Raw genomic sequence first — 24,945 nt, 5'->3', positions numbered from 1 at the left:
CTGCTAGAATTCGTGATTGGGTTTTTTCACTGCTGCTTCTGTTAGTGTTTTGCCAAGACACACAGGCTAATGACAGCTGCCACTCTAGGGTGCAGAACTTTCCATATTTATAGGCTTAAGATGTAAACACACTTCTTAAGCATGCACACTAGGGAAAACAACTATTCAATGGTTCTATCAGATTCTTTTTAGCTGTGATACTTGAGCTTTCTACATTCTTGTCTCATCACTGTTAAGCAGAATGAATGTAGAGGCTTCTTTCTGCATTTCAGTCCTCCTTGACATAGAGGCATCAGGATGTAGACTTCGTGATCTTCTTTGCCCTTCCTCCTCTCCATTCTTCCACATCCTCCTAAAAACATTCACTGACTTTGTGCCAGGCACTGGGATAGACCATGGGAGACAGACAATTACAGCACAACTTGATAAATTCTGATAGCAGTTGGAATGTGGAGCTTTGGGAGCAGAGGGAAGGAAATCAGCCGTGAGTGGGAGTGAAATGGGCAAGAGTGTTGGGAAAGGCTTCCAAAGTAGGTGATACCTCAACTATGCCTCTCATGGTGAGCAGTAGTTATTCAGATAGAGAATCCAAGTGAGGTTTATCCTGGGGTGTGGGGAGTGGTGGCAGTGGTTTATTGGAAGAACTGCAGAACTTTAGCAAGGCTGGTGATGATGATGAGGGGGCTAGGTCAGGAGGACTTCTATATAATGCTTCAAAGTTTGCATTTGATTCTGAAGTTGGTAGAAAACCATTGAAGGGTTCTAAGCAGGGGAGGGCATGTAATCCCCAGGGAAAAAATAAGGTGATTAGAGTCACGTCTAGTCCTCAGAATAAAAATAACAGTAGGGCTTCCCTGGTGGTGCAGTGGTTGAGAGTCCGCCTGCTGATGCAGGGGACACGGGTTTGTGCCCCGGTCCGGGAAGATCCCACATGCCGCGGAGCGGCTGGGCCCATGAGCCATGGCCGCTGAGCCTGCGTGTCCGGAGCCTGTGCTCCGCAACAGGAGAGGCCACAACAGTGAGAGGCCCGTGTACTGCAAAAAGCAAACAAACAAACAAAAAAACAGTAGATTCCTAGTGATTCAGGAAGGCACCTTTTAAATTTTGTCATCTTTCTAATGAAACCACTAAAGGCTTCCTGTCTACTCTAATGGTTCCTTTTTTCCCAATTGCATAATGACTATATTTTTAGAGCTTTTCATAATCAGGTACCACCTACTCATCTGATCTTAGTTCCTCTGCTTTGTGACATGTAGCTTTCACTGTAGTCAGGTTGGTGTCCTCATCAAATATTCTAATACAGAAGGAAATGTAGGTGTTCACTGGATAGGTCAGTGTAGTACTTAAGAAAATACAAGAATTTAGAGTGTATATTTGTTGAGCCTCAACTGTGTTCCAGACACTGGAGATGCATTGGTTACGCCATCAGAAACACACAGGATCTTTGTTTATAAAGTCTAGAAGACCATAACAGTGCCATTCCTAGAAAGCAGAGGGAAGAGAAATATAGTCTGGGTCAAGTTTCTGATTATAGGTCCTTGCATGTTCATTAACTGCAGTGACAGATATCTTGCTCCAATTCTGATATAAATGATAAAACATCCTCCAACATTTCTAAGCATGTTGGTACCAGAGATTATATCTCATGTTACTTTGTGTCCTCCATGGTCTAGAGCTAAAGTTATTTGGCACAGTTACATGGATTTTGTTTTGTTTGTTTCCAGTGTTTTTAGCTTACATTAAGTTAGCTTAATTAATATTCTTTTTTTTAACATCTTTATCAGAGTATAATTGCTTTACAATGGTGTGTTAGTTTCTGCTTTATAACAAAGTGAATCAGCTATACATATACATATATCCCCATATATACTCCCTCTTGCGTCTCCCTCCCACCCTCCCTATCCCACCCCTCTAGGTGGTCACAAAGCGCTGAGCTGATCTCCCTGTGCTATGTGGCTGCTTCCGACTAGCTATCTATTTTACATTTGGTAGTGTATATATCTCCATGCTACTCTCTTACTTTGTCTCAGCTTACCCTTCCCTCTCCCTGTGTCCTCAAGTCCATTCTCTACATCTGTGTCTTTATTCCTGTCCTGACCCTAGATTCTTCATAACCATTTTTTTTTAGATTCCATATATATATATATGTTAGCATATGGTATTTGTTTTTCTCTTTCTGATTTACTTCACTCTTCGTAACAGACTTTAGATCCATCCACCTCACTACAAATAACTCAATTTCGTTTCCTTTTATGGCTGAGTAATATTCCATTGTATATATGTGCCACATCTTCTTTATCCATTCATCTGTCAATGGACACTTAAGTTGCTTCCATGTCCTGGCTATTGTAAATAGAGCTGCAATGAACATTGTGGTACATGACTCTTTTTAAATTATGGGTTTTTTTTTCCAGGGTATAAGCCCAGTAATGGGATTGCTGAGTCATATGGTAGTTCTATTTTTAGTTTTTAGGGGAACCTCCATACTGTTCTCCATAGTGGCTGTATCAATTTACATTCCCACCAACAGTGCAAGAGGGTCTCCTTTTCTCCACATCCTCTCCAGCATTTGTTGTTTGTAGATTTTTTGATGATGGCCATTCTGACCGGTATGAGGTGATACCTCATTGTAGTTTTGATGTGCATTTCTCTAATGATTAGTGATGTTGAGCATTCTTTCATGTGTTTGTTGGCAATCTGTATATCTTCTTTGGAGAAATGTCTATTTAGGTCTTCTGCCCATTTTTGGATTGGGTTGTTTGTTGTTTTAAAATTGAGCTGCATGAACTGCTTATAAATTTTGGAAATTAATCCTTTGTCAGTTGCTTCATTTGCAAATATTTTCTCCCATTCTGAGGGTTGTCTTTTCGTCTTGTTTATGGTTTCCTTTGCTGTGCAAAAGCTTTTATGTTTCATTAGGTCCCATTTGTTTATTTTTGCTTTTATTTCCATTTCTCTAGGAGGTGGGTCAAAAAGGATCTTGCTGTGATTTATGTCATACAGTGTTCTGCCTCTGATTTCCTCTAAGAATGTTATAGTGTCTGTCCTTACATTTAGGTCTCCAGTCCATTTTGAGTTTATTTTTGTGTGTGGTGTTAGGGGGTGTTCTAATTTCATTCTTTTACATGTAGCTGTCCAGTTTTCCCAGCACCACTTACTGAAGAGACTGTCTTTTCTCCACTGTATATTCTTGCCTCCTTTATCAAAAATAAGGTGACCATATGTGTGTGGGTTTATCTCTGGGTTTTCTATCCTGTTCCATTGATCTATATTTCTGTTTTTGTGCCAGTACCATACTGTCTTGATTACTGTAGCTTTGTAGTGTAGTCTGAAGTCTGGGAGTCTGATTGCTCCAGCTACGTTTTTCTTTCTCAAGGTTGCTTTGGCTATTCAGGGTGTTTTGTGTTTCCATACAAATTGTGAAATTTTTGTTCTAGTTCTGTGAAAAATCCATTGCTAGTTTGATACGGATTGCATTGAATCTGTAGATTGTTTTGGGTAGTATAGTCATTTTCACAATGTTGATTCTTCCAATCCAAGAACATGGTATATCTCTCCATCTGTTTGTATCAACTTTCATTTATTTCATCAGTGTCTTAGTTTTATGCATACAGGTCTTTTTTCTCCTTAGGTAGGTTTATTCCTAGGTATTTTATTCTTTTTGTTGCAGTGGTAAATGGGAGCGTTTCCTTAATTTCTCTTTCATATTTTTCATCATAAGTGTATAGGAATGCAGGAGATTTCTGTGCATTAATTTTGTATCCTGCTACTTTACCAGATTCATTGATTAGCTCTAGTAGTTTTCTGGTGGCATCTTTAGGGTTCTCTTTGTATAGTATCATGTCAACTGCAAACAGTGACAGCTATACTTCTTCTTTTCCCATTTGGATTCCTTTTATTTCCTTTTCTTCTCTGATTGCTGTGGCTAAAACTTCCAAAACTATGTGGAATAATAGTGGTGAGAGTTGGCAACCTTCTCTTATTCCTAATCTTAGTGGAAATTGTTTCAGTTTTTCACCATTGAGATCAGTGCTGGTTGTGGGTTTGTCATATATGGCCTTTATTATGTTGAGGTAAGTTCCCTCTATGCCTACATTCTGGAGGGTTTTTATCATAAATGGATGCTGAATTTTGTCAGAAGCTTTTTCTGCATCTGTTGAGATGATCATATGGTTTTTCTCCTCCAATTTGTTAATATGGTGTATCACGTTGATTGATTTGTGTATATTGAAGAATCCTTGCATTCCTGGAATAAACCCCACTTGATCATGGTGTATGATCCTTTTAATGTGCTGCTGGATTCTGTCTGCTAGTATTTTGTTGAGGATTTTTGCATCTATGTTCATCTGTGATATTGGCCTGTAGTTTTCTTTCTTTGTGACATCTTTGTCTGGTTTGGTGGCCTCATAGAATGAGTTTGGGAGTGTTCCTCCATCTGCTGTATCTTGGAAGAGTTTTAGAAGGATAGGTGTTAGCTTCTCTCTAAATGTTCGATAGAATTCGCCTGTGAAGCCATATGGTCCTGGGCTTTTGTTTGTTGGAAGATTTTTAATCACAGTTTCAATTTCAGTGCTTGTGATTGGTCTATTTATATTTTCTATTTCTTTCTGGTTCAGTCTCGGAAGGTTGTGCTTTTCTAAGAATTTGTCCATTTCTTCCAGGTTGTCCATTTTATTGGCATATAGTTGTTTGTAGTAATCTCTCATGATCTTTTGTATTTCTGCAGTGTCAGTTGTTACTTCTCCTTTTTCATTTCTAATTCTGTTGATTTGAGTCTTCTTCCTTTGTTTCTTGATGTGTCTGGCTAATGGTTTGTCAATTTTGTTTATCTTCTCAAAGAACCAGCTTTTAGTTTTCTTGATCTTTGTTATTGTTTCCTTCATTTCTTTTTCACTTATTTCTGATCTGATCTTTTTGATTTCTTTCCTTCTGCTAATTTTGGGGTTTTTTGTTCTTCTTTCGCTAATTGCTTTAAGTGTCAAGTTAGGTTGTTTATTTGAGATGTTTCCTGTTTCTCGAGATAGGATTGTATTGCTATAAACTTCCCTCTTAGAACTGCTTTTGCTGCATCCCATAGGTTTTGGCTCATCGTGTTTTCATTGTCATTTGTTTCTAGGTATTTTTTTATTTCCTCTTTGATTTCTTCAGTGAGCTCTTGGTTATTTAGTAGCATATTGTTTAGCTCCCATGTGTTTGTATTCTTTACAGTTTCTTTTTCCTGTAATTGATATGTAGTCTCATAATGTTGTGACTGGAAAAGATACTTGATACGATTTCAGTTTTCTTAAATTTACCAAGGCTTGATTTGTGACCCAAGATGAGATCTATCCTGGAGAATGTTCCATGAGCACTTGAGAAGAAAATGTATTCTGTTGTTTTTGGAAGGACTGTCCTATGAATATCAATTAAGTCCATCTTTAATGTATTATTTAAAGCTTCTGTTTCCTTATTTCTTTTCATTTTGGATGATCTGTCCTTTGGTGAAAAGGGGTGTTAAAGTCCCCTACTATGATTGTGTTATGTCGGTTTCCACTTTTATGACTGGCTGTTGTCATCTGCCTTACGTATTGAGGTGCTCCTATGTTGGGTGCATAAATATTTACAAGTGTTATATCTTCCTCTTGGGTTGATCCCTTGATCATTATGTAGCGGCCTTCTTTGTCTCTTGTAATAGTCTTTATTTTAAAGTCTATTTTGTCTGATACGAGTATTGCTACTCCAGCTTTCTTTTGATTTCCATTTGCACAGGATATCTTTTTCCATCCCCCTCACTTTCAGTCTGTATGTGTCCCTAGGTCTGAAGTGCATCTCTTGTACACAGCATATATATGGGTCTTGTTTTTGTATCCATTCAGCCAGTCTGTGTCTTTTGGTTGGAGCATTTAATCCATTTACATTTAAGGTAATTATCGATATGTATGTTCCTGTTAGCATTTTCTTAATTGTTTTGGGTTTGTTATTGTAGGTCTTTTCCTTCTCTTGTGTTTCCTGCCTAGAGAAGTTCCTTTAGCTTTTGTTGTAAAGCTGGTTTGGTGGTGCTGAATTCTGTTAGCTTTTGCTTGTCGGTAAAGGTTTTCATTTCTCCGTGGAATCTGAATGAGATCCTTGCTGGGTAGAGTAATCTTGGTTGTAGGTTCTTCTCCTTCATCACTTTAAATATGTCCTTCCACTCCGTTCTGGCTTGCAGATTTTCTGCTGAAAGATCAGCTGTTAACCTTATGGGGATTCCCTTGTATGTTATTTGTTGTTTTTCCCTTGCTGCTTTAAAAATTTTTTCTTTGTATTAAATTTTTGATAGTTTGATTAATTTGTGTCTTGGCGTGTTTCCCCTTGTATTTATCCTGTATGGGACTCTTTGTGCTTCCTGGACTTGATTGACTCTTTCCTTTCCCATGTTAGGGAAGTGGTGTGTTTTGGGGTGTCTGTGACCTTATTATGATTTTAGGCAGCTTCTCTGCTAATGGGTGGAGTTGTGTTCCTGTCTTGCTAGTTGTTTGGCATAGAGTGTCCAGCACTGTAGCTTGCTGGTCATTGAGTGGAGCTGGTCTTAGCATTGAGATGGAGATGTGTGGGAGAACTTTCACCATTTGATATGACATGGAGCCGGGAGGTCTCTGGTTGACCTGTGTCTTGAACTGAGCTTCCCAACTTAGAGCCACAGGACTGACACCTGGCCGGAGCACCAAGACCCTGTCAGCTACACGGAAAAAGAGAAAAAGGAAAAAGAAAATATATATCATTGCTCCCAAAGTCCACCTCCTCAATTTGGGATGACTCGTTGTCTATTCATGTATTCCACAGATGCAGGGTACATCAAGTTGATTGTGGAGCTTTAATCCGCTGCTTCTGAGGCTGCTGGGAGAGATTTCCCTTTCTCTTCTTTGTTTTCACAGCTCCCAGGGGCTCAGCTTTGGATTTGGCTCCGCCTCTGCGTGCAGGTCACCTGAGGGCGTCTGTTCTTTGCTCAGACAGGACGGGGTTAAAGGAGCAGCTGATTCTGGGGCTCTGGCTCACTCAGGCCGGGGGGAGGGAGGGATGCGGATGCGGGGTGAGCCTGCGGCAGCAGAGGCCAGCATGACATTGCACCAGCCTGAGGCACGCTGTGCATTTTCCCGGGGAAGTTGTCCCTGGATCTTGGGACCCTGGCAGTGGCGGGCTACACAGGATCCCGGGAGGGACAGTTTGGATAGTGACCTGTGCTCGCACACAGGCTTCTTGGTGGCTGCAGCAGCAGCCTTAGCGTCCCATGCCTGTCTCTGGGGTCTGTGCTGATAGCCGTGGCTCGCGCCTATCTCTGGAATTCTTTTTGACAGCACTCTGAATCCCCTCTGCTGGTGCACTCTGAAACAATGGTCTCTTGCCTCTTAGGCAGGTCCAGACCTTTTCCTGGACTCATTCCTGGCTAGCTGTGGCGCACTAGCCCCCTTCAGTCTCTCTTCATGCAGTCAACCCCAGTCCTCTCCCTGGAATCTGACCTCCGAAGCCCGAGCCTCAGCTCCCAGCCCCTGCCCGCCCCAGCGGGTGAGCAGATAAGCCTCTCGGGCTGGTGAGTGCAGGTTGGCACCGATCCTCTGTGTGGGAATCTCTCCGCTTTGCCCTCCGCACCCCTGTGGCTGCGCTCTCCTCTGTGGCTCTGAATCTTACCCCCTGCCACCCCCTATCTCCACCAGTGAAGGGCTTCCTAGCGTGTGGAAACCTTTCCTCCTTCACAGCTCCCTCCCAGAGGTGCAGGTTATGTCCCTATTCTTTTGTCTCTGTTTTTTCTTTTTTCTTTTGCTCTACCCAGGTACGTGGGGAGTTTCTTGCCTTTTGGTAAGGCTGAGGTCTTCTCCCAGCGTTCAGTAGGTGTTCTGTAGGAGTTGTTCCACGTGTAGATGTATTTCTGTTGTATTTGTGGGGAGGAAGGTGATCTCCGCGTCTTGCTCTTCCACCATCTTGAAGGTCTCCTAATATTATTATTATTATTATTTTTTTTTGCGGTACGCGGGCCTCTCACCATTGTGGCCTCTTCCCTTGTGGAGCACAGGCTCCGGACGCACAGGCTCATTGGCCATGGCTTACGGGCCTAGCCGCTCCACGGCATGTGGGATCCTCCCATACCAGGGCATGAACCCATGTCCCCTGCATTGGCAGGCAGACTCTCAACCACTGTGCCACCAGGGAAGCCCTCTCCTAATATTCTTAATTTACATTAAGTTGGCTTTTGTGTTAGAGGATAGCCAGAGTGGAGATAAGATTCACCGCGAGTTCCAGCTCTGGGACTGGTGGTAACTTCATAGAGCACTACCTTGAGAATTCTGAGGCTTCATCTGGGTTTAATGAGAAAGGGAGTAGAATAGAATTACATCAATTCTCAATGGATTCCATTATTTAGGAAGGAAGAGTAGAGAAATGTATTTGCCCATATGGCTCTAAGAGGTGGGAGAGTTTTCTATCTAGGTGTGGCTAAAAGGATCACCTGGAAAACTTCTCTAAATTATCTGGAAACTTTTTCAGTATTTGTTAAGGCCGGTCTTGGAGAACTATGGCCCATACATGCGCATTCATGTCTTATTTCTTTGCCTGGTTCTGGTTATGCCAAGTCTGTGGTTCATTAATTTAGGAAGAGCTTAGGAGGCTCTGTGAGGATGATGCAGCCTGAACTGACACATCTTATCTCCTGTGACAGACTGAACCTTGACAGTATCCTAAATACGCCACAAATTGCATTGGCTGAAAATTTTTTCTACAAGATACATAGCCATATGTTCTTAATCAGCCTTTTTAGCTGAATAAAAGTCCTAAGAAAGTTCTTCTTGAGAAGAATAAAATTGAGACCTTCATGATGCCAAAGGTTGGAAGTCTTAAACTTCTTAGTGTTTCTGTCTGTAGTTGAGCACAGACTTACCTGATCATTGCTTTCTCACAAAGAATCCATCAAAATAAACGTTTGTCTAAGTCATGAGGTCTTGCGTGTAAGTGATAATGACTTGCATCATTAGTGAGGCTCTTGGGCTGGCACCCATCGCCCTGGGTTTATGAGGTTAGAGTAACTGGCTGGTCCATAGTGCTTGCTTGTGTGCTGTCTCTCTCTGGACTGCTTGCATGGCCAGGTGACAGATGGCTTTCTTTCTTTTTTTTTTAAATGAGGAAGGGACTGAGGACTTGGCTGGTTCAACTTCAGTTCTCAAGTTTGTCTGGATCGTTCCTACTACTCCTGCTTGCTTTCTGTCCCTTTTAGCTTTGCCTACTGCTCTCTTACAAATTAAACCATAGATCAGAAACTATCAACTGGTAGTCTTTGGTGAGACCCAGCTTTCAGATACGTTTTGTTTGACCCACAGAGTGTTGGATCACACAGCCTTTTTAAAATTTAATTAATTGCCAACATTTCTACTACTGGTTTCAACTTTACCTGGAGTCCTTTTGGCCTTTATTTTGAACCCTAGAACTTAGACACTTTTTGGCTCCTGCCTTGCAAGTCTGAAACTCAATTGCCATTTTCTATTTCTGGTGCTTAGTTTTCATCTTTGGCAGATCCTGACCACTGTGAACAGAATATAAAGCATGAAAAGGGTGGTGTCCCTGCTATGCAGCAGTGGGGACTCTGGGCCCCAGGTTGGATGTCAGCTGTAGCTCATCAGGCAGAGTTAGTTTACTGATCCCTGTTAGAAAGACCAGAGATGTAGATGTGGCCCCAGCCATGCCAAATATTAGCTTCTTCTGACTTTGGAAGCTAGGGGGACCATCTGCTGCCCCATTTGTGCTTGAACTTCACTGTTGGAATTTGGTCAGTGGAACACTGTGATAGATAATGATGTTAATGCTAATGAATCCTAAATCTGTGCAAGTGCATGGTGTGTGTGTGAGAGACAGAATAGCTACCATTAGGCATCGTCACATATTATAAATGCCACATTAGGCGATTATATAATTTTTAATTCTTATTTTAACTTCAGAATTTGTTAAATCCAGAGTCTGTCACTAGTCTCTTGAGCTGACAGCTGGCTTAGAACTTAGCCTCCGAGGCAATCTTTCCATTCTGATGACTCCATGCCAGGCTTTCCTGTCTGGTGATCTAGTTATGGCTTCTCAAAGAGAATAACAAAATTAATCGTGATAACTACCATTTATTGAATGCTTATGAAGTGCCAGGAGCTGCTAAAGTACCTTTACATATGATCATATTATCTCATTTATTTCTTAAAACCCTGTGAAGTGAGACTTGTTACCTGTAGTCTACAGGTGAAGAACCTGAGGCTGAGGCACTTTAACTGTTGTCCAAAGGGTGGAACAGAGCTCAGACCCCACTTACGGTGGCTGTGAAGTCCGTGATCTTAACCACTACCCTGTGCTACCACTTGAGCCCAACATCTAATTTAATGAAGATACAAGCATTTATTAAGCACCTGTACAACTAGGTGCTGTTTCAGATTTTAAAAGCTGTAATGTGTATTGTTTGCTAATAAGGTGTTTGAGGTTTGCTTAAAAGATAAGACCTGTGCTTATTCAAAGATAACAAGGTTGAGTGTTTTGAGTGACAAATGAGTGGAGCAGATAATTCATAGGAAAGAAAATCACAGCCGACCAGAGTCGTCAGTTGCCTGAAGGACGGAGGGGAAGTAGTGGAGAGAAAGTAGGATGTGTGATTCTGTGGCAACCGCAGAAGCAGGATTCTTTCACAGGGCTTCTTATTTATTTACCGTGAGTAGGAATGTCACATGATAAGAAGATTAGCGCCCCCCCCCCCCAATTTATCTAGAAGCTGCACCATCCTGTAAGCTGAAGAGAATAAGCTCATTTTGTTATTATCTGTTGTCCAAGGATTAAGTTGGGGTGGGGAGCACATCTTTGTCTTTTGCTTGTTGTATGTAAACTGCTCCACACATAGGCATAAAGTTGAAAGGCTTTATTGGGATTTGTTGTCAACACTGTTCCACATCAAGGCCCCCTGACACTGGCTTTTTGCCACCGTTCTGTTTCGTCTGGCCTAGATACTCCAGAGAATGTCCCCCAGTGTCCTGACTTCAGATATCCTTCACTGACCTGGATCAGGTGCTCAGACATCAGGTCACAGGCCTGTAAATCATGGTCCCATAAGCCGATCTGGTGGTTTTTATTGAAATTGCCCTATGTGTAGACACATAGAGGATTAAAGGTGCTTTAAAAACAAGAGAAAGGAAAGGCCACGTGGTAAACCTTCTCTTCCTGGACAGGAGAAACAGTACTAAGAGGGCATCTGGACACTGCGGGGCACACACACTCCCTCCATTCCTTCCGGATCCCTTGCTGAAGTGCGTAGGAATGTGGCATTTACAGCAGAGTTTGTGGACATAACGTTCTTAGAAAGCTGAGAACAGGGTGTCCTGGGATAAGATGGAAGAGGGAGAAAAATACTCCTGTGCACTGGGACTGTCTCTCCCCCTTAGATTCACTCTTATGGACCTGCTATATGCCTCGAGCACCATGGAAGAGTTTAACATGAAAAAGCACATCTTGTAGATTAGAACAGCCTCTCCTTTTCCAATCAGGCTTAGTGGTTTGGCCAGTAAGGCAGACAGCTTCATCATAGGCAGGCAATGTAAGAATTCTAAGTTTATCAAATGGTGGGCATCAGTAAGAACCAGAGTCGTCAGAGAGGTCCTGGAATGGGTTTGGATATAGATCCTGGTGAAGGGGCACCATTAGAGGCTGGAGACCAGAGGAAGGCACTGTAGGCTGGGAAACCTGCAAGGTGAGCAGGTATGTAGAAGTTCTAATACTGAGTTCACACAGAGGCCTCCAAGTTGCCGTGGAGTGAGGAGGAGTAGGGATCCGACAGAGAGGAGAGACCAGGTATGAAGGGCTTAACACCTCTGCACGGAGCTGGGTGTGTTTTATGTGCCTGACTTAAGAGGTTTCTGCTTTGTGGGTAGGCATGTGCTACTGGAGAGCTTAGAAATTGCCACCTCTGGAGGGTGGCCTTGCCCCCATGCAGTCAGAGAGATCTGGGTTCAAGTCCTGGTTATGCCCTTAAGGGGCTATATGATCTTGGGCAAGTACCTGTCACCTCTGAGCTTCTTTTTTGCAAAATGATGCTAACGCTTCCTATTTCACTTCCTTAATTTGGATGATATACATTCGAGTTTTTATTAAGTGGTACATAGTAGGCTCTCAGTAGGTGGTAGCTGTTTTCGTTGTATTGTTCGTGTTGTCATGGCTTGCCTTACTCCTGGTATTGTGCCTGTGTGCCTCTGTATCAAAGATTAGGGAGACATACAAGAGTAGCTGTTCCAAGAGAGTCTGTCTTAACCCTGAGACTCTGTCCCCAGCTGTTTTACTGTCTGGCCTTCTAAGCATGAGCTGCAAGTCCAAACAGCAGCTTTTACAAGCCCACGGCTGGGGTGGTCAGACCTGCTTGTCACTCTCTTGACTCTGCCTCTGCGCCTTCCAGGTTGTGTGTCATCTCCCGTGGGGAGCTGTTACCGCTCTGTCTTTAATTGCTCCTTGTTGGGGCCATTGTCAGCCAAGGCTGCTTTCTGTCGCTTGCTGCCACATCTCTTCCTAGTTCAGTCATCGGGTGCGGGGGGGTGAGGGGAAGCGTTCATTTAGATGAAAGTCTGAATTTATGGAAAATACTATACCAGATACTAATTTGCCTTGTAAGGGAGTCCAGCAGGGTTTCTTGCCACGACGCTCTGCCCAAAGTACTACTGCACTTCTTCATGGCCATGCCGTGGTCTTGCGCTGGACAGGGGGGCAGGGGGGAAGGTGAAGATGCCAGCCATGGAATTTCTCAACTGAGTATCACTGGGCTACAAGACCCCTGCCCTCCTGTCCCTTTCTTATTGGTAGGAGATCCTCAGAAGAGCATCAGTCCAGGCCCCTGTCAGTTTCCACCAGTACCCCAGTACTGCTGGAAACCAAGATATACTATTGCTTGTTCCTAGGTTTGTGTACCATTGAGGATTTTCTGTGTTCTACCATGTATAATATCCCATTTCATCTCGATAACTGCCTTGGGGGTGGGGAAGGGAGCAGTTTCTAGAATAGGTATTGAGTCGCCTGCCTTTGGAAATAAATAAAACGGGACTCAAAGAGGTTACCCAGCCGTCGGTGGGAAAGGTGTGGAAACTGCGTATAAATAGACAAGTAACTTCAGGGCCGTGGAGTAGATAGAGAGCTCATTTTCAAATAGCTTCTGAGAGAAGTCTTTGTCTGGCAGTTTCTGGCCCGGATTCTCTTGTCTGTCTCTCCAGAAATCTGCATTGTAGTTATTCACTGTGTGTCCCAGTCTTGGTCATATACCCATTTCACGGAAGAGTTCCTCCTCATAGGACGCTGCATCCTTTTAAAAGGCCTTTTTCTTTTTATCCTTCTGCCTCCTCTAGGGATGTTTGAGCTCTTTCTTCACTTATAGTTCAACGAAGCCAAGCCTTAGTCTGTCCCTTTGGGATGAGCTATTGTTCTACATTAATAATTAACCTTTACAAGAGCTCTGGTCGTAGGCATTTAACCCAGATTCAGAGAAAGTTGAAGTTTGGTTATGGCAGAGAGAGCTCACATGTTGGGGAGTGGGAGTTAGAAGGGAGAAGCTGTCGGTCATTAACCTTTTATCGTTTGTTTCCTCGTTCAGTCACTTGAGTGTTTGCCTAAGGACCTTGCAGTTTTTCCCCTTTGCACACGGTCAGTCCAGTAGAGCTAAGATGAGAAATTGAGCTTTTGAATTGGGAAGATGAATATGCATGATTTTCTATGTATTATTAAAGATGAGCTTCACGGGTGCTGGTAGTAACTGTTATTGTTCTGAGTGTCCACAAGTGGTAAAGCACATGGACTCCGGAGCCTAACTCCTGGGTTCAAGTCCTGCTCTGCCAGTTACTGGCCGTGTGACCATGGGCTGGTTCCTTAACTACTCTCCATGTCTGTTTCTGCATCTGTAAAATGGGGGAATGATGGTAGGTATCTCAAACGGGTGTTGTCAGGATCTAATGGGATGCTAGGCTTCAGATCCTTAGCACAGTGCCTGGTAGTAGGTGCTCAGTAAATATTAGCATTGTTATTATTTTCAGTGTTATTGACTATGGTTACACCCATGGTGAAGGTCATCTAGTAGGTGAGACATTTTCAATTCTTTGTTGTTAGTTAGATATTAAAAGGCAAATATCTCTGCTTGCTTCTCTCCTGGTGTTGGAGAGAAGGGAAGCAGTTCGACAGCTGGATGTTAGGGATTAAATAGTATATACTGGAATGACTCGTCCAATTAACTTTTTATCACTGAGATGGATTGTAAGACTTCAACACTTAAGTCTTGTTACTTTATTAAAAAAGGAGAGGATAAGACAGCCTTCTCTGTGGAAGGGATAAAATGAGTTAACAGCCACGACAGCCACCCCCAAATAGCTGAGATTTTTATGCCCATACCATGTGCTACTTCTAAGTGCTTTGCGTGTATTAACTCATTTCATACTTAAGAAATAGTCTACTCCTATATTCGCATTTTCAGAGGAGGAAGCAGACCCAAGTAAGTTAAATAACTTTGAAGTTCACACAGCTTAGAAGTAGTGGATGTGGGATTTGAACCTAAATGGGGGTCCTCATCTAGAATTTGAATAAGACAATGTGAAGGACCTAGCAACGTGGTTTGCATAACCCACACTCAAATGCTAGCCCTTTTGCCTTCTGTTTTTGCTTGTTTATTATTAATGTATGGATGTGACATTGCATGGAGATCAGAGGACCAAGACCTATCCAAGGTTACTGCATCAAAATGCAGTTCTAATAACAGCAAAAGCTTTTAGAAATTCTGATCTTGGGGAACAAGTTTAATCCCTGCTTTTATATGGATTATACCGGGTTTAGAAAGTCATAATAGGTTTTTTAAAAATGTTTTAGGGTGTTTCATTCTCTCACTGTGTGTATATAGAGGACATGTGCAATTGTGCAAAAAAAATATATAGATCTCCTTCTCCACCAACGCTTAACACTCAATAATCTTCTTTAAAAAGAAAAACAATACAACAGGGTAGAGTGAAAAGTAAGTCTCCCTCCACTCCTGAATATTAATCCCACAAATCCTCTCCCCAGTGACAATTTTATAGCTTCTTGTGTTTCCTTCCAAAAATGTTTCATGCATTTACAAGCATATATACATGTAACACACACTTCCCAACACACACACTCTTTGCACAATGATAGCATAATGCACGCTGTCCTGTTCCTTACTAATTTCACTTAATGTTACTCAGAGTATCTATGTCAAAACTGGGAGCACTACCTTGTTTATTAGGGCTGCATAATGTTCCATTTTAAAGATGGGCCAGTCTGTTACTGCTGGTCATTTAGGTTGTTTCTGGTCTTTTACTGAGGACATTTCAGTAAATATCTCTGTAGGTAAGTATTTGTGTCTGTGCAACTCAGTCTCTTTTGATTTCTACTTGCAAGCTTATATTGTTTAACTTTCTGACAATGCAAAAAATTGGCCAGAAGGAAACAGACGAAAGGAATATAATGGAAATACAGGGGCTTATTCAGGGCTTGTGGGCACCTCAGAGGTCTGTGCAGATGCTTTTTCAAGTGCTGTATCTCATGTTTCTCATTGTTTCAGACTGTTGTGTCCTGAAGCTTCATTTTGGGCCTTTTCCCTGGGTGCCCAGTGAGCGATGGATGGTTACTGTTTGCAAGATTGATTCATGTAGCACTTGTCTGGCTTTTGACAGGTTGTTTATAAGAATAATGACATCCGTCTGGAGCTGTCTCGCTTGGCCAGAATTGGGGACACCAAGATGAAAATCTACGGTGAGGTTGTATTCAAGTGTGAGAATGTGGCCACACTGGACCCCATCAACTTTGAGACCCCGGAGGCTTACATCAGCTTGCCCAAATGGAACACCAAACGCATGGGCTCTATCTCCTTTGACTTTCGCACCACTGAGCCCAACGGCCTGATCCTCTTCACTCACGGCAAGCCCCAAGAGAGGAAGGATGCTCGGAGCCAGAAGAACACCAAGGTGGACTTCTTTGCCGTGGAACTCCTCGATGGCAACCTGTACCTACTGCTTGACATGGGCTCAGGCACCATTAAAGTGAAAGCCACTCAGAAGAAAGCCAACGATGGGGAATGGTACCATGTGGACATTCAGCGAGATGGCAGATCAGGTAGGAAGAAGCAAGGTGTGTGACTGAGACTAGGGGAAAGCTTCTGCTTCCTTATATTTTTTTATTTTAGTTTTTGTGACTTGTTTGCTTGTTGATTCTTTTGCTGTTCTCCTTAATGCTTGTTATATGATTGTGTAAGATTATGTTTCCGAACCAGACACCTGTCTCATCGATGGCTGACATTCTCCTCATCTCCCCTGTCACTCACTGCACAATGGTCTCAGCGATACCTCCAAGACCCTGGGGCTAAGGATGTTTTTACAAGCAGCATTTCCGCTGCTACCAAAGTGACTGTCATGTCACTTGTGTGATGGGTTTTTTCCCTCTTTATTCTCCTTTTTCCATCACCATGGAAACCAATTGTGACATCACAGTTGCTGCATTATGTGATTACTCTGTACGATAAGCTGCACTGTGCAAGAGTTTATGCAGTGAAACACCCTTCAGTAATTGGCAAGAGTCATATTGCAGGGAAAAATTATGACAAGAAAGGAAAAGGCAAATTGATTTTTCCTAAAGTCATGTTCAATTTAAAGCCTTCCTTTGGTGTGAAAGCCTATATTTCACTCTTTGCTCAGACCTTACTAACTTTCCCTTCCTCTTCATAACCTTTTACATTGGGTTTAAACGGCTTTGTTTGTTTCTGCAGCTGCAGACCAAGCAAGCTAGCCCCAGGCAGTACATAGCCACTCTGGAATAGTAACAAAGCAGGGCAGGGGAAGGAAACACAAATAGAGAGTCTGAGACTTTGAATGCCTGAACAGTCTGCCTCACTTTCTGTGGACATGTGGCAGTGAAGGTCACATTCTGTGCATCAGAAAGGGCATTTCACCCAGAGAAGTAATTAGAGCATTTGAATTTCACACTTATTTCCTGATTCTCCATTTAGGTAGTATTGTACTCAATAAGGGTCTTGGCTATATTTTCATATTTTTAAGGATTTACTCTCCTGGTAAACACAAAAATGTCTTCCTTTTAGACATTTTTGCATTTGGCCAACAATAGAAAGCAATAGGTTCCCCTAAAAGGCTGTAGCCACTAATGGCTGAGCTTGCGGGGATGGCTTTTCTGCGTAATTCCAGAGCTAGAGGGGTGGCGGAGATGAGCAGTGTTGCCCTTAGGTAAGCAGCTGGTTGGGTTCTGTGCAGAGGGCAGACAGGTGGCAGATTGCAGACCTGGACAGTTTATTGCCCAGCAGGATGCCTTATCAATTGCCTGAAATTTGATCAGAACCAAGAGGCTTCAAATTAAATGTGCTTGTTGGGCAAGAATGAACATTTTGTTCTTTTTTAAGAGAAAAATACACAAAAAATCATTTCTGAGGCCAAATCTTTTGAAGTTTATCCATTAAAAAATGTCAGCAGGGGCAGAGAGCTAGAAAGCTGTCTCAGAATTATAAGGGACGCACTCCTGTTGGTTTTTAAGACAATGCGTTTTGGGTCTCTGGAGTCCGGACATGGTTGATGGGTTTCATGATTGACTAACCTAGACCTTGGTACAGCTGAAATGTCACCTGTGTCACAGGCAGGCTAGGACATGTAAAATCGCCACACCTCTGTTTCTGATATTCTCAACACGAATTGCTTTTTCAAGTAGGGCAGTTGTTTCGTTTTGTTAGAACCATCAGTAGACCCATTTTTTGACAAATAAGTTTGGATTACAGAAGCCTTAAATTTCATACCTGGGTGCTGTGGCATTGGCTAATACTTTGAAATACTGATACATTTGATCAAAGCCTATAAAAATTTACTGAGTAAACAAGTCGTTGTCATGTAAAAGCAGCATAACAGAATTTTAACATGATATACTAAACTTCATTTCTTCACGAGGGTATTTTCTGGTATGTTCTTACAGACCTGTATTAAAATGACTAGTTATAAAAACACAAGTGTATCTAATTGTGGTACCTCCTTCCCTGCCTATCCTGAAGGATATGACTGAGAGGTGATCTCAGGAAACTTTCATCTTCATTCCCCAGCTGAGGGACTGATTCTCAAAACAGTTGTGGTCCCACACTCTGAGGATGAAGTTTCCTCAGGATGTATTTAAGGGTCCACTATTTAAATCAGTTCGGGTACTGTTCTTACTTGGCAGTAGATGCTCCTCCCTGTTAGTTGGTGATCAGATTAACTCTGTGGACATGTGGGTGAAGAAAGCAAACTGCAAGAGAGAAGAAAATTACCCAAGCCTCAACTTCCTCATTTGTGAAATAGGGGAAATACGAATGCCTACCTCACAGGATTGTTTTGAGGATTGAGTCCAAAAAAGCACAGAAAATACTAAAAATGGTGGCTGGGACATTTTTATTGTTATGTAGGTTTTTAAAAGATTAAAAAGCAAAAAGGCAAAGCAGATTTGTCCAGGAGAAAACTTCCAGGGAAGAGTAGGGGGAAGCACGCCTAGCTGAATCCTCCAGAGACCCCTCATACTCTTTCTGCTCTTCTACCCCTGGGTTGACTTTGTGATTTAGAGTGTACTTCACTTTCTTGATCTCATTTGATCTTCTAGGCCCTTCAGGCTTTCCCCTGTCATAGCTGAGGGAATTGAGACTCAGATAAGTGAAAGCTGGCTGATGGATGGCCCAGTTATCTTGGTACCAATAAAGCACTTTAAGAATACTAAATTTCTAAAATTTCTGGCATGAAGTTTAGATATCACTCTGATTTAACAGTTTAGGAAATTGAGCTGTTGAGGAAATCGAGGGGTTCAGTGACTGGTACAGGGTTAGAAAGACTAGAATCCCTGTTCCCAAGTTCCCAGGTCAGGCTTCAGGGTTACATCTTCTGTGATTTCTTGTGCCTGGTCTAGCTCTGATCTCATCTCTTCTTGACTTCCTCTGGCCTCCTGTACTCTAGCCACACTCCCGCCTGTCCCAGGACCTTTGTAGGTGCCATTCCCTGTGCCGGGCACATTCTCCCCCTGGGACTTGGCATGGTTGGATCCTTCTCAACATCCTGGTTTCAACTTACCTCTCACCTGGTTAGAGAAGCCTTTATCGACCGTACACTTTAAAGTTGGACTTGTGGGCTGCTGTAGCACCCATTTTACTCTCTTCCTCCCACTTGCCATTTTCCAATTTCTGTTCATTGGGTGATTTGTTTATTTTCTGTTCCTCTGCTGTGGAACATCAGCTCCATGAAAGCAGGCACGCCTGTCAAGTTCATGTATATGTCTAGAACTATACTAGAGACAGAACAGGTGTTCAATACATGTTTGTTACATGAGTACATAAAGAAACATGTTCCGAAGATGATGGAGGAGTAGGACTTGGAGATCACCTTCCTCCCCACAGATACATCAGAAGTACATCTACATGTGGAACAACTCCTACAGAACACCTACTGAATGCTGGTACAAGACCTCAGACTTCCGAAAAGAAGGCAGACCACCACCTAAACAAGCTCCAGAGATGGGTGCGAGCCGTGGCTATCAGCGCAGACACCAGAGACAGGCATGAAACGCTAACGCTGCTGCTGTAGCCATCAAGGAGCCTGTGTGCAAGCACAGGTCACTATCCACACCCCCCAGGAGGCTGTACAACATGCCACTGCCAGGGCCCTGTGATTCAGGGACAACTTCCCCAGGAGAACACACGGCGCGCCTCAGGCTGTTGCAGTGTCACACTGGCCTCTGCCACTGCAGGCTCGCCCCACATTCCAAGTATAACAACCGTACCCCTCCCTCCCCCGGGCCTGAGTGAGCCAGAGCCCCCTAATCAGCCTCTGCTTTAACCCCCTCCTGTCCGGGCAGGAAGAGATGCCTGAGGGCGATCTACACACAGAGGTGGGGCCACAACCAAAGCTGAACCCCAGGAGCTGTGCAAACAAAGAAGAGAAACGGAAATTTCTCTGTGCAGCCTCAGGAGCAGCGGATTAAATATCCACAATCAACTTGATGTACCCTGCATCTGTGGAATATCTGAATAGACAACGAATCATCCCAAAATTGAGGAGGTGGACTTTGGGAGCAGCTGTAGACTTGGGGTTTACTGTCTGTGACTGATTTGTTACTGATTTTTATGTTTATCTTAATATAGTTTTTAATGCTTGTTATCATTGGTGGATTTGTTTATTCGTTTGGTTGCTCTCTTCTTCTTTCCTTTTATTCCCTTTGTTTTTATTATTACGTTTTTATTTTAATAATTTTAAAAAATTTATTATTTTTTTTTCTTTCTTTTCTTCTTCTCCCTTTTCTTCTGAGCCTTGTAGCTGACAGGGTCTTGGTGCTCCAGCCTGGTGTAAGGCCTGAGCCTCTGAGGTGGGAGGGTGAGTTCAGGACATTGGTCCACCAGAGACCTCCGGGCCCCACGTAATATCAATCGGCGAGAGCTCTCCCAGAGATCTCCGTCTCAACACTAAGGCCCAGCTCGACTCAACTGCTAGCAAGCTCCAGTGCTGGACGCCCCATGCCAAACAACTAGCAAGACAGGAACACAACCCCACCCATTAGCAGACAGGTTGCCTAAAGGCATACTAAGTTCACAGGCACCCCAAAACATACCACCATATGTGGCCCTGTCCACCAGAAAGACAAGTTCCAGACCCACCCCCAGAACAGAGGCACCAGTCCCCTCCCCCAAGAAGCCTACATAAGCCACTGAACCAACTTCCCCCACTGGGGGCAGACACCAAAAACAACGGGAAGTACGAACCTGCAGCCTGTGAAAAGGAGACCCCCAAACACACTAAGTTAAACAAGATGAGAAGACAGAGAAATATGCAGCAGACGAAGGAGCAAAGTAAAAACCCACCAGACCAAACAAATGAAGAGGAAATGGCAGTCTACCTGAAAAAGAATTCAGAGTAATGATAGTAAAGATAATCCAAAATCTTGGAAATAGAATGGAGAAAATACAAGAAGTGTTTAACAAGAACCTAGAACTAAAGAGCAAACAAACAATGATGAACAACACAATAAATGAAATTTTAAAATCTCTAGAAGGAATCAATAGCAGAAGAACTGAGGCAGAAAGTGGATAAGTGACCTGGAAGATAAAATAGTGGAAATAACTGCCACAGCAGAATAAAGAAAAAAGAATGAAAAGAATTGAGGACAGTCCAGAGACCTCTGGGACAACATTAAACGCACCAACACTCGAATTATAGGGGTCCAAGAAGAAGAAGAGAAAAAGAAAGGCACTGGGAAAATATCTGAAGAGATTATAGTTGAAAACTTCCCTAACATGGGAAAGGAAATAGTCAATCAAGTCCAGGAAGCACAAAGAGTCCCATACAGGATAAATCCAAGAAGAAACACGCCAAGACACATATTAATCAAACTATCAAAAATTAAATACAAACAAATAATATTAAAAGCAGCAAGGGAAAAACAACAAATAACATACAAGGGAATCCCCATGAGGTTAACAGCTGATCTTTCAGCAGAAAATCTGCAAGCCAGAAGGGAGTGGCAGGACATATTTAAAGTGATGAAGGAGAAAAACCTACAACCAAGATTACTCTGCATAGCAAGGATCTCATTCAGATTTCACAGAGAAATGAAAACCTTTACAGACAAGCAAAAGCTAAGAAAATTCAGCACCACCAAACCAGCTTTACAACAAATGCTAAAGGAACTTCTCTAGGCAGGAAACACAAGGGAAGGAAAAGACCTACAATAACAAACCCAAAACAGTTAAGAAAATGCTAACAGGAACATACATATCAATAATTACCTTAAATGTAAATGGATTAAATGCTCCAACCAAAAGGCACAGACTGGCTGAATGGATACAAAAACAAGACCCACATATATTCTGTCTACAAGAGATGCACTTCAGACCTAGGGACACATACAGACTGAAAGTGAGGGGATGGAAAAAGATATTCCATGCAAATGGAAATCAGAAGAAAGCTGGAGTAGCAATTCTCATATCAGACAAAATAGACTTTAAAATAAAGACTATTACATGAGACAAAGAAGGACGCTCCATAATGATTAAGGGATCAATTCAAGAAGAAGATATAACAGTTGTAAATATTTATGCACCCAGCACAGGAGCACCTCACTACACAAGGCAAATGCTAAGAGCCATAGAAGGGGAAATCGACAGTAACACAATCATAGTAGGGGACTTTAACACCCCAGTTTCACCAATGGGCAGAACATCCAAAATGAAAATAAATAGGGAAACACAAACTTTAAAGTACACATTAAACAAGATGGACTTAATTGATATTCATAGGACAGTCCTTCCAAAAACAACAGAATACATTTTCTTCTAAAGTGCTCATGGAACATTCTCCAGGTTAGATCGTATCTTGGGGTCACAAATCAAGCATTGGTAAATTTAAGAAAATTGAAATCATATCAAGTATCTTTTCTGAGCATAATGCTATAAGACTAGATATCAATTACAGGAAAAGAAAACTGTAAAAAATAAAAACACATGGAGGCTAAGCAATACGCTACTAAATAACCAAGAAATAACTGAAGAAATCAAACAGGAGATCAAAAAATACATAGAAACAAATGACAATGAAAACATGGCAACCCAACACCTATGGGATGCAGCAAAAGCAGTTCTAAGAGGGAAGTTTATAGCAATACAATCCTACCTCAAGAAACAAGAAACATCTTAAATAAACAACCTAACCTTACACCTAAAACAATTAGAGAAAGAAGAACAAAAAACCCTAAAGTTAGCAGAAGGAAAGAAATCATAGAGATCAGATCAGAAATAAGTGAAAAGGAAATGAAGGAAACAATAGCAAAGATCAATAAAACTAAAAGCTGGTTCTTTGAGAAGATAAACAAAATTGACAAACCATTAGCCAGACTCATCAGGAAGAAAAGGGAGAAGACTCAGCAGAATTAGAAATTAAAAAGGAGAAGTAACAACTGACACTGCAGAAATACAAAGCATCATGAGAGATTACTATAAGCAAATAGATGCCAATAAAATGGATAACCTGGAAGAAATGGACAAATTCTTAGAAAAGCACAGCCTTCTGCGACTGAACCAGGAAAAAAATAGAATATATAAACAGACCAATCACAAGCAGTGAAATTGAAATTGTGATTAAAACTCTTCCAACAGGGCTTCCCTGGTGGCCCAGTGGTTGAGAGTCTGCCTGCCGATGCAGGGGATGTGGGTTCGTGCCCCGGTCCGGGAGGATCCCACGTGCCGCGGAGCTGCTGGGCCCATGAGCCATGGCCACTGAGCCTGCGCATCCGGAGCCTGTGCTGCGCAACGGGAGAGGCCACAACAGTGAGAGGCCCATGTACCACAAAAAAAAATAAATAAAATAAATCTTCCAACAAACGAAAACCCAGGACCAGATGGCTTCACAGGCGAATTCTATCAAACATTTAGAGAAGAGCTAACAGCTATCCTTCTCAAACTCTTCCAAAATATAGCAGAGGGAGGAACACTCCCAAACTCATTCTATGAGGCCACCATCACCCTGATACCAAAAACAGAGATGTCACAAAGAAAGAAAACTACAGGCCAATATCACTGATGAACATAGATGCAAAAATTGTCAACAAAATACTAGAAGACAGAATCCAACAGCACATTAAAAGGTTCATACACCATGATCAAGTGGATTTTATCCCAAGAATGCAAGCATTCTTCAATATACACAAATCAATCTCATTATCAAACTGAAGGATAAAAACCATATGATAATCTCAGTAGATGCAGAAAAATCTTTCGACAAAATTCAACAGCCATTTATGATCAAAACTCTCAGAACGCAGGCATAGAGGGAACCTACCTCAACATAATAAAGGCCATATATGACAGACCCACAGCCAATATCGTTCTCAATGGTAAAAAACTGAAACTGTTTCCTCTAAGATCAGGAACAAGACAAGGTCACCCACTCTCACCACTATTATTTAACATATTTTTGGAAGTTTTAGCCACAGCAATCAGAGAAGAAAAAGAAATAAAAGGAATCAAAATGGGAAAAGAAGAAGTAAAACTGTCACTTTTTGCAGATGACATGATACTATATACATAGAGAATCCTCAAGATGCCACCAGAAAACTACTAGAGCTAATCAATGAATTTGGTAAAGTAGCAGGATACAGAATTAATGCACAGGAATCTCTTGCATTCCTATACACTAATGATGAAAAACCTGAAAGAGAAATTAAAGAAACACTCCCATTTACCACTGCAACAACAACAACAAAAATACCTAGGAATAAACCTACCTAAGGAGACAAAAGACCTGTACTCAGAAGACTATAAGACACTGTGAAAGAAATTAAAGATGATACAAACAGATGGAGAGATATACTATGTTCTTGGATTGGAAGAATCAACATGTGAAAGTGACTATACTACCCAAAGCAATGTACAGTTTCAATGCAATCCCTATCAGACCACCAATGGCATTTTTCACAGAACTAAAACAAAAAATTTCACAATTTGTAAGGAAACACAAAAGACCCCAAATAGCCAAAGTGATCTTGAGAAAGAAAAACAGAGCTGGAGGAATCAGACTCCCTGACTTCAGACTAAACTACAAAGCTATAGTAATCAAGACAGTTCAGTACTGGCACAAAAATAGAAATACCGATCAATGTAACAGGATAGAAAGCCCAGAGCTAAACCCATGCACCTGTGGTCACCTTATCTTTGTTAAAGGTGGCAAGAATATACAGTGGAGAAACAACAACCTCTTCAATAAGTGGTGCTGAGAAAACTGCACAGATACATGTAAAAGAATGAAATTAGAATACTCCCTAACACCATATACAAAAATAAACTCAAAATGGACTGGAGACCTACATGTAAGGCCAGAAACTATCAAACTCTTAGAGGAAAACATAGGCAGAACACTCTTTGATATAAATCACAGCAAGATCCTTTTT

At 42.0% G+C, this 24,945-nt stretch overlaps 1 protein-coding gene across 23 annotated transcripts in view; it reads left to right on the top strand.

The window, feature by feature from the left end:
• NRXN3 (neurexin 3) overlaps positions 1 to 24,945 on the top strand; it is a 1,624,030-nt gene that overhangs the window by 464,576 nt on the left and 1,134,509 nt on the right. For all 23 annotated transcript variants that reach the window (XM_019920055.3, XM_019920041.3, XM_019920046.3 and 20 more), the window contains one exon: positions 15,678 to 16,116. In XM_019920055.3, the coding sequence (XP_019775614.2) occupies positions 15,678 to 16,116 (439 nt within the window). The remainder of the gene's footprint in view (positions 1 to 15,677; positions 16,117 to 24,945) is intronic.

Source organism: Tursiops truncatus, chromosome 2 (genome assembly GCF_011762595.2).
Source record: "Tursiops truncatus isolate mTurTru1 chromosome 2, mTurTru1.mat.Y, whole genome shotgun sequence".
Lineage (NCBI taxonomy): Eukaryota > Metazoa > Chordata > Mammalia > Artiodactyla > Delphinidae > Tursiops > Tursiops truncatus.
This window is presented reverse-complemented; position numbering and strand designations above follow the sequence as displayed.